Here is a 10402-nt window from a genome sequence, read left to right as displayed (position 1 = left end):
GTAAAATATACACAAAAAGGAAACTTATATTATTTTTAATATAATGTGGATAAGTAAAAATGGACGGAGGGAGTATTTTGATTAAACTAAAAGTACTCAATATTAACAAAGCTTAAAGGACTAAAAGTTCCATATTTAAACACACATAAAATATCATGGATCTTTTTTGTTATCATCACATTAAACAAACAAAAAAAAAAACAAAGGTTCCCAATTTTCAATACTATAAATTAAGTGCTTTTCATGGTTCTTCTTTTCTTCTTGTGAACTCAAAAACCAAATTTTTGTCCTTTATATATTCTACACAAATCCTCCAATTTTTTCTTATCTATCAATCCCACCTCCACCCCAACCCCCACCCCACCCCTCTCCTTCTTCTAAAACTTCAAGAAGAAGAAAAAAGGGGTGTTTTTGGTGACTTTGGTCCTCAAATATATTTAAAAAAATGAACAAAATGTTGTTTTTGGTGTATTTAATTAATTTCTTGGGAATTTTCATGGCTTCAACAATGGCAAAAGATTCTAATGATCAATTAATGACCCTTTCAAAATTAAAAATGTTTGTTGATGAACTCCAAGACATGCCAAGAATCAAAGGTTATGATGTTATCAATGGTGTTCATGTTCCTAAATCTCTCAAGATTGGCATGTACAACAAAAAATGGGTAAGTAATTCGTTACAAATTTTTATCATTAAATTGTTCGTAGCTAATCATTTTTTTAATGATTTGTTGGTAATAAATAGAATTAGAGATCGATATTTGTTGTTCAGCTGCAAAATTCGTCCGTTGTTAATTTCTATTTTTTTGAGAATTATAAGTTGTGAGAGGATTTTATTATGAGTCAATTTTTTTTAAAAAAAAATAATGTCGCGTTTGATTTAACACTACTTCCTCTAGTCCATTTTAATTGAAAAGTATTGAGACTTTTTTAATAATTCAAATTAAGTAATTTTTTGTGAAGTTCTAGAGAATTCTTTGGAGTTTTTTCTTTCTTTCATATTCTGTAAGAGAATAGTTTAGAAATAATAAAAAATATAATAATAAAAAGTAATTTTTATTTTTTTTTCTTATATGTTTTTCTTAAGAAATGTATAAATATCCAACAACCCACTTAATATGAATTAGAGAAAGTATCGTATAAAATAAATTAACTAGAGTAATTTTCATTCTGTCGATTTCTTTTTAATTTGATGTTCGATATTAGTTTCGAAGTTTAGTAATTCGAATATCGTGTTGGAAAGTGTCAATACACTCCAGAGAATTATTAGCATAAACCACTCTAATAAAGACGTCTATTTCTAAATTTTTTAGTTAAAATGATAGAATACTTACCGCTCCACATATTTTGCGTGGTTGCGTGTGTGTCATGAGTGTGTATTTTTAAATTATTTTTTTTAATCCCCACCTTTTTTTTTTTCAGTTTTTCAATGTGCCCCTTTTTAACTTTTTTTACTCACAAAGACACAAACACATGTAGTGGTTCACGAGGTTCATAGTTTTTTATTTTAGCAATTTGAATTATGAGTAACCAATAATTGAGAAAAAGCGATAATTCCTATAAACATGAAAATGATTGGGGAAATATTTAAATATTTTATTTTTATTAATTATTAAATTGATATTTTTTGAGCTAAAGATATATCAGAAACAATTTCTCTACCATAAAAATAAAATACTAAAATTTATGACATTCTACTCCATTTCAAAAACCCCTTACGAGATTAATATTATTGTTGTTGCTATTAAGTTGATAGAAGGAGGATGGGGTGAATTTGACGACCCACAATAATATTTGGTTCATCTTAAATATGTTCGAACTTTGAAAATGAATTCATCTTTGATAAAATACATTTTATTATATGAATTTAATAGATTATTTGATTTCAAAACAGATATCGAAGGCCAACGCCTGCGTGATAAAAAAATACGTATCTAAGTTTCAAGACTAAAATAACTTTGAATTGTAATTAAGTGGCCTCCAACTAGACATCTACCATTAGAAATTTTGCTAATATTAAATTTGTACCAATGTTTTTATCCACCAAGTGTGGAAAAAGTTACTCTCAACCTTAATTAGCACTTTAAATAAATATTACAAAAATTAATTTCTTTGTTATTTTGGATGTCCAAAGTCCAGATCATATGTCCACTTACATCACTTATCTTAATCATTACTTTGGAATAAAATGTTATGTACTTGAGAATGGAGAAAAATATTATTTTCATAAAGTACTCCTATTAGTAACTAGTATAAAATTAGAAAATTTCATTCTTTCTTTGTTGTTTGATCTAACTTTATGCTATACTTTAATTTCTTATAGTGATTCAATCATCATCTATATATCCCCTTCTATCTTTAACTCGAAGTTTTTATATTTGAGTCGTGAAAATAGAATCACGTTTAGTAAGAAAGCGCTTTACTTCTCAAAATGAAATTTCAGACCTTAGTAGGTTTAATCGGACAATATCAAACATTATAATTTATAATGACCTGCTACCTATCGAGAAGTAATTTTTATATGGTTAGTATATAGAAATTAAACTTTTAATTTTTTTTTGCTTTTGTAGAAATTCCATAGGGACCTTCCAGCAAGTCAAGTGTTTGCATATGGTACATCGCGGCACACAGCAACAGTCCCTGGTCCTACAATCGACGCCGTTCATGGAGTTGACTCTTATATTACGTGGCAAAATCACCTCCCTTCAAAGCACATACTTCCATGGGACCCAACAATTCCAACTGCTACAACTTCTTTTAAAACAGGAATTCCAACTGTGGTGCACCTACATGGTGGAATTGATGAACCACAAAGTGATGGTCACTCTGAGGCATGGTTCACTAAAAATTTCAAACATCATGGACCAAAATGGACTATAAAAAAGTATCATTATCATAATTATCAACATCCCGGTACTATGTGGTACCACGATCACGCGATGGGGTTGACTAGGATCAACATTCTAGCTGGTCTCATGGGTGCCTATGTTATACAACAACCAAATGTTGAGGGGCCATTGGGATTGATATATGGTGAAGAGTATGATCGTCCGTTGGTTGTTTTTGATCGTGGTTTTAGATCAGATGGTTCAATTTACATGAATTCTACTGGTAACAATCCTTCTATACATCCTCAGTGGCAACCTGAATATTTTGGTGATGCGATCATAGTCAATGGAAAAGCATGGCCTTACATGAATGTGAAACGAAGGAAGTATCGATTTCGGATCATCAATGCAAGTAACGCAAGGTTTTTCAAATTTTTCTTCACAAATAACATGACGTTTGTACACGTGGCGTCTGATTCAGCTTATCATGAAAGTCCGGTAGAGCTCCATGACCTACTATTAGCTCCATCCGAAATAGCTGATGTGATTGTTGACTTTTCAAAGTCAAAGTCAAACTCGGCGATTTTAGCCAATGATGCTGCGTATCCTTATCCATCTGGCGATCCCGTCAACGAAGAGAATAGTAACGTTATGAAGTTCATTATCAACCCGAATCACGAGGTTCAAACAGGGCATATTCCGCAGAAACTGATAACATATACGCCTCCAGAGATATCACAGGCTTCGAATACAAGGTACATTGCTTTTTATGAGTATGCTAGTGATATCGATGAGCCTACGCATCTATATATCAATGGAAAATCGTTTGAGGCGCCCGTGACTGAGATGCCAAGGGTAGGGACTAGTGAGATTTGGAACATCATTAATCTAACTGAAGACAATCATCCATTGCACATACATTTAGGTCTATTTGTTGTGTTGGAACAAATAGAATTGGTGAATATTGAAGAGTTTAAAGCTTGTATGATGAAATTGAATGATGCAATTAAGTGCAAAATTGACAAGTATTCACATGGGAAAAGGACTAGAGTGGTTCTTCATGAGAAAGGGTGGAAAAATGTGTACAAAATGATGCCTGGACATGTTACAAAAATATTTGTGAAATTTTCTTTCATTCATTCAAATGAATCATATTCATTTGATGCAACAGCAGAGCCTGGCTATGTTTATCATTGCCATGTAAGTGTTTCTTATTCTTCAACTTTTTCTTATTCGGTATTCTGTGTCTGAATTGGACCACTGATTAATCTAGATTCTCGTCGCATAAGACCTATTAAAGGGGAAATTGTTTCCTATCGAAACATTTTTCATACTCATAACTTAAATATGAGATTTTTGATTAAGAGTGGAGTGTTCTTATTCATCTTACTACAACCTTTAATTCTCGTGTTAATAATATAATGATTTCATCTCTTGTTTTTTTTTCTTCTTCTTAAATGCAGATTCTTGATCATGAAGATAATGTCATGATGAGGCCTCTAAAGTTTGTCAATTGATAGGAAAAAAAAAAGGTAGAATGATGAGAGAGGGGGGAAACTAATTGCCTTTTTTTTTTCTTCTTAATTGTGATAATTATCAAATATATTAGTGGGTGCATATATTAATGTAATGTAATTCATAAAATTTTAAGCAATGAAAATTGAACCCACTCTTATTATTGATGAGTCTTTTCCTTATTACATAATGATTGTAGCTAGACTTCTGAATAAAGACATGTTTAGAACTTAAATTTGAAAAAAAAAAAAAAACTTAGGAGAAAAAAATGGGTCGATGATTTATTTAAATAATAGTACAATAATTAGAGAGGGAAAAAAATTATTTATTCAGAAATCTCATATTATCGCATCAGTCACTTGTTAGAATATGATTGTTAGATTTTATACCAGAGAACCAAAGCTGGTAATTGTCTGCTTCTCTGCCTTAAGCACACACTTTGATATCTCTATTTCTCTTATATATGCTTTTGTTATTTTGGTAACATCTTACAAGTGAAGGTTGTTCCCAACATAGGTCCACCCTTGGTTCTAAACATTCCAGTTCAGGTAAATGCCAATGATCCAAGATATTTGGTAGAGATCAATCATTATTCTTGTTTTATAACTATGCACCTAGAGTCAATTATAGAAATTTACAAGCTTAATGGGAATAATTAGACCCAATTCATAAAGGAAAAATTACTTGAATGGATACTGATTTTAATGATACTTTTTATTTATTACTATTTATAACAATATATGGCAATACCATAATAAATCTGAAATATGTATTAAAAGTGAATTATGTATGCAATATATATGTATTAAAACTGTTTTAAAATATATTATGCTTGTTTGGTAAGAAATTGACACATTGTATTATAAATATATTAAAATGTGTGATAAATATGTTATCAATCAATAAAATTTGTATTATATGTGTTTTATAAAAAAATTTCTGTAATATGTATTAAAATTGTATTATAAATATATTAAAATTGTATTAAAAGTGATCAAGTGAAAAAAAATGTTATTGTTATAAATGGTAAATATTTTCTTAATATAGCATATTTATGTAAGTCTGCCTTCATAATATGTGTTTGTCAAACCAAACAAAGTGTAACTTGGATGTTATTATAAAAACTTTATTTATGAATATGAATATATGAATTGTTTAATTCAAAGTTTTAAAATATTTTATAAATTATAGATAGTTTTTCCTTTTTTTATATGTATATAAATTTTGATTTTTTTTACAATCTTCAATAATTTTTTAAATAAAAAAATGATAAAATTAATCATTAATTTTTTTTGCGATCTCAACACTTTGGGGGTTCAAAGCAAACATTTTACTAGCTTCTTATTTTTCCCTTGGACCACCCATGTCTATAAATAAGAATTGTTCACTATAAAAAGTACCGTTCTAAAAGACATTTTTTGAGCGAGTCTCAGGCTAAGCCTTAGGAGTATAGTAAAAACACATATGGGAGATGTGTGAGCTGTAAACCCCATCAGTTTGGACATACGCCTTTTGTTTTAGGGCGTAAGTACAAATTAAACTTTCCTAATTAAAATTAAAATTGCTCGACAAGTCTTAAACTAATACAAAAAAAAATACAAATTATTGAAGGAATAACTTAAAAGTCTCAAGGATAGTGTGAAAAGTTCAAAGTTAGTTACAAGGTTAGTTAGGTAACGGTATAATTAGTTAAACCAATATAGTTAGTTAGAATCAAGTGTAGTTAGTAGGTCTATATAACTAGACTCATAATCTTCTTGTATGTATTGAAAAAAGAATGAAAGAAACCAGAGTCTAAATCTGTTTCTTTTTTACTCTCATCTATTTTCTTATATTCTCTTCTCTTTTCTTCATAGTAGTAGAATTCATTCTCGTTGAGTTTCTTCATATAATTTCATGGTATCAGAGCCCACAACAACTAGTTAAACTGGTTTGAAGGGTTGATCAACATATCAAGGTCAGAATCATTCGATTAAGTTGAAAAATGATTGAAAATTCTCTATAGCATCAATTGCAGTGGATGGAGAATAGTCTACACAGCTACAAACAATTGAATCTGGTCAGAAGACTAGAATTGATGTAACGACTCGGAAAATGATAGAGTAAAACTAGAGCCTCACATGTGAGTTTGGAGTCGAGAACTTAATGAAATGATTATATTTGAATTTGACCCAAAAGTTCTTAAAAATGTGCTTCGGAAGTTACCGGAAACTTGTTTAGCTGTATATAAAAAGATCCGTTTTGTTTTTCGAAAATCCGACTTCATATTCTTGTTTAGGGGGTCAAATTGAGTGGGAAATGGGTCTAACCCAAATTTTAGAGCAACCGTATCAAAATCCGAAATTTCCAAGTGAAGCCTTTTTCGAGGGTCTACTTTGGAGGGTCATATCTCCTAGCACACAAATTATTTGGGTGGCCAATAATATATCCATGGAAAGCCCTTTGAGTTAGATACCTAACTCACTTCGTTTCACCTCATTCGGAGTTCGGACGAAGAAGTTATGCCCATTTTCGTAAAGTCTGTCCGGCAGAAAATGCAAATTCCAGTAGCTGATTTTACTGTTCATTTACTGTTCACCCGCCTGATTTTTTTCTAAGTGTTGGACCATTTTTTTCAAAGGACTTATATTATTTCCTAGATACCATAATCCAATTCCCATCCCTAAAAACATTTCCCTCTCTACAATCCTCCATTTAAGAAGAAGAAGAAGTGGGAGCTAGGGCTTTGGATTCAAGGCTTTCTTCATCAATTTTCGTGGGAGATCATAGCAAAGGTATGGTGGTCTTGATCCTTGTCTAATTTTCCATTCAAGGAGCCAAATCCAAAGTTATTTCAAAGTATGAAAAATCTAGGTTTTCACTCAATCTCATGGGTTCTTCCACCAAATGGTTTTAAAAGGTTTCTAATGGCACTTTATGGTTATATTGTTGTTGTATTGACGATTTAAGATGAAAATACTCCATGAACCCATGATTTCTCTCTATTCCTAGTTTATGCCTTTATGAATTGGGTTGCTAGATAATGAATGTATATGAATCAAACTTGTTTAAAGGTCCTTAGATTGTTGAAGTATGTCATTACCCATGCTTATTTTATGGTGTATTGTTGGTGTATTGGTATGTGAGGTTTATGGCCTTAAAGGCATAGTATGAGAAATTGGAGTGTTATCATGACATTATACGAATGAGAATTCAATGAAGATAATGTGATCATGCTATGAATGTAAAGGTGTTGTTGTAGGTTGTTCACTGGTTTGGTTGCATAATTACTACCCTAATTTCCATGCTCTTTGATTTCATTACATGCCTTCAAGGTGTTTGACAAAATATCCAACTATGGAGAATTGATGAATCGATGCTTTAAAGTTTGAATTATGAGATGTATGGAAATCCAGTGATGTGTTGATGACACTCATGAATGTTGATGATATAATATGAAGAATTCTTCAATATAAAATATACCTTGAATTGGTAGGGCTTATGCATCATTTTTTTGTATAAATGATTATATTGTTGATTGTTGATTCCTTGGATCGGTAGGCTTATGGCACCCTTCCACACATGCTTATAATGAACCTTGGATCGGTAGGCTAATGGCACCCTTCCATTAATGATAAGTAATGAACCTTGGATTCGGTAGGCCTATGGCACCTTTCCATAAAGGTTAATGATGAGACTTGAATCGGTAGGCCCATGGCACCCTTTCAAGAGGAGTTAATGAGCTTTCCTAAATGTACCTTGAATCGGTAGGCTTATGGCACCCTTTCATGTGTGATGATGTCAAAGTAATGAACTATTCTATGGGAATGTAGGCTAAGCACCGAGCGGATTTGGTTAGATGGAAACTCCCCCGACAGTTAGGCATGAGTTTCAATGATCGTCTACCTTATCCCATCAACTATGTGCCCGCATAGGAAGCTAGTGGATCCATTAAGCTATATATATACCGGTCTCCCTTAAGTAAGTAGACCACCTCTTTTCGGTGTGGGGATTCCATGACAAGCTCTCATGGTCTATGTCGGTTAAACGCTTACTTCCTATCATGTGAGATTTCATTATGGTTTCTTGACAGGTTCTACAAAGTGTAGGTAGTAGTATGGGATGCTACCTATACATTGCACGAGTAGGCTTGGAGAGGGTCATAGTGAGTTTCTCTAAATCCTAATGACTGTGACATGAATGTACCCTAAATGAGGTTATTAAAGAATGTTGGCTCTTAAATGCTTAATATGTTATGCATGTTATACTTGGGTTATATTACGAGTTATTTTCCCTTGTCATGTCTTAATTAATGATATACCTCTTATGTATGAGTATTGTGCAAAGGTGAAAGAAAGGAATGATAAGTTACTTTAAGTGACCTAAATGTGGTGCCTTAGTATGGATGGTGGTATGGGACGCCATCCATACATTGCACGAGGTATAGCATAAGGGTTGCTTGAGGTGAAGGTCCAAGGTAAAGGTTTTCATGTTGATATTGTTTAAAGGTGATATTATGACTTACTTGATGTTATGCTTGTCTTGTATGTCTTTTATGCTATTGTTCATGATATTTCAAAAAGGTGGCATAATGCATGGTTTCTAACTAAAATGTCCCTTTTTAAGCATGTCTTGCATGGTCATCATACTTAGTACATTTTGTGTACTAACCCATATTCTTCATACTTTTACTATAAGTGTAGGTTCTGGCAAGTGATCCCTCCTAGCTAGTTTGAAGTGTTGGATTGCTTTCTTCCAAGACTTGGTATGTCCTCATGGATTCGAGGATAAGACTTTTAAGTTCTTTTGTTCATGTAATAGACTTCTTTTGATTGTAAAGGGCCGTGTCCCTACTTATGTTTTGCGACTGTGTCTAAGATGGCCATGTGAGACTTAGACTTCCGCTGTGTGTTTTTAAAGTTGTTTTAAGAAGTTTAAATGTGTGGATGTAAATAAGTTTTTTTTTATTCCGCACTATTTTCATTATTGAATGCAATGAATGACTATGTGGCTCGTATAAGACCCCTTCGGGGTCGAGTACGCCTTGTTACGACTTGGGGGTGCTCTCGGGTCGTGACAATTGACTACAATCATCCTATGTTCCTTTCTTCGACTGATGTAAGTGGTACACAAATCATTTCATTTCAATTGACTGGAGTTGAAAATTACTCGATTTGGTATAGATCAATGAGAGTAACCTTGCTTGGAAGGAATAAGTTGGGAATGATTGATGGTTTGTGTAAAAAAGAAGTGGTTCCAGAATAGATGTGGAATCATTGGGAGAGAGTGAATGATGTGGTGTTGTCTTGACTGATGAATTTAGTGGAAAAAAAATTGCTATGAGGTATAATGTATGCCTCACAGGCTCAAGAAGTATGGGATGATCTTTATGAAAGATTTAACAAGGTTGATGGATCAAGAACCTTCAATTTGCACAAAGAAATTACTACGTTGCGTCAAGGTACTGCTATAGTTTCTACATATTTCTCTAGATTGAAAAATCCGTGGGAATAGTTTGAATCTCTTGTCCCAAGTCCTGGGTGTAACTATGAAAAATCCAAAGGATTTGTAGTACATTTGCAGAAATTAAAATTGTTTCAGTTTCTCATGGGGATTAATGAATCTTATAATCAAGCAAGAAGTCAGATCTTGCTTATGAGTCTTATGCCCTCTGTCAATCAGGCATATGGAATGATAATAAGTGATGAAGGACAAAAGTCTATAAGTGCAAATTCTGGAGTCTTGGGTGTTAACCCTGCATCAGGAGGTAATAATTTTGATATGACTATGTTTACAAGGAATGGGTCTACGAGATACAAGAAGAATTACAATGTACAATGTGAGTTTTGTAGAATGAAAGGACACACCAAGGAAGTATGTTACAAACTAGTAGGATATCCATCTTATTATAACAAGTTCAGGAAGAAAGGAGTACAGGCAGGGAATAATAGTTACCCTTTGAGTGCAAGGGCTCACAATGTGATTACTGGTGATCTAAACAGTGTGATATGATGGGTGAAACAATTGAGAATGTGGCTGAAGGAAGTAAGGCAGACTACAAAGGGAAAAAAATAACATATA

General features: G+C 32.6%; 1 protein-coding gene across 1 annotated transcript; it reads left to right on the top strand.

The window, feature by feature from the left end:
• The first annotated feature begins 270 nt into the window (after nt 1–270).
• Nucleotides 271–4600, top strand: LOC125821384 (multicopper oxidase LPR2). Its single transcript, XM_049500798.1, has 3 exons — nt 271–664; nt 2570–4027; nt 4291–4600. Exons 1-3 carry the CDS (start codon nt 446–448, stop codon nt 4342–4344), a joined length of 1731 nt encoding a protein of 576 aa, XP_049356755.1. The 5' UTR covers nt 271–445; the 3' UTR covers nt 4345–4600.
• The last annotated feature ends 5802 nt before the right edge of the window (nt 4601–10402 follow it).

Source organism: Solanum verrucosum, unplaced genomic scaffold (assembly GCF_900185275.1).
Source record: "Solanum verrucosum unplaced genomic scaffold, falcon-dt-bn FXZP01000217.1, whole genome shotgun sequence".
Classification (NCBI taxonomy): Eukaryota; Viridiplantae; Streptophyta; class Magnoliopsida; order Solanales; family Solanaceae; genus Solanum; species Solanum verrucosum.
The sequence above is the reverse complement of the archived record's forward strand: the minus strand, read 5'-3'. Positions and strand labels throughout refer to the sequence as shown.

Coding starts and splice junctions, on each gene's coding strand:
- LOC125821384 (XM_049500798.1), top strand. CDS start 446: ATGAACAAAATGTTGTTTTTGGTGTATTTAATTAATTTCTTGGGAATT. Junction 665..2,569: donor GCATGTACAACAAAAAATGG/GTAAGTAATTCG, acceptor TTGCTTTTGTAG/AAATTCCATAGGGACCTTCC. Junction 4,028..4,290: donor GCTATGTTTATCATTGCCAT/GTAAGTGTTTCT, acceptor TCTTAAATGCAG/ATTCTTGATCATGAAGATAA.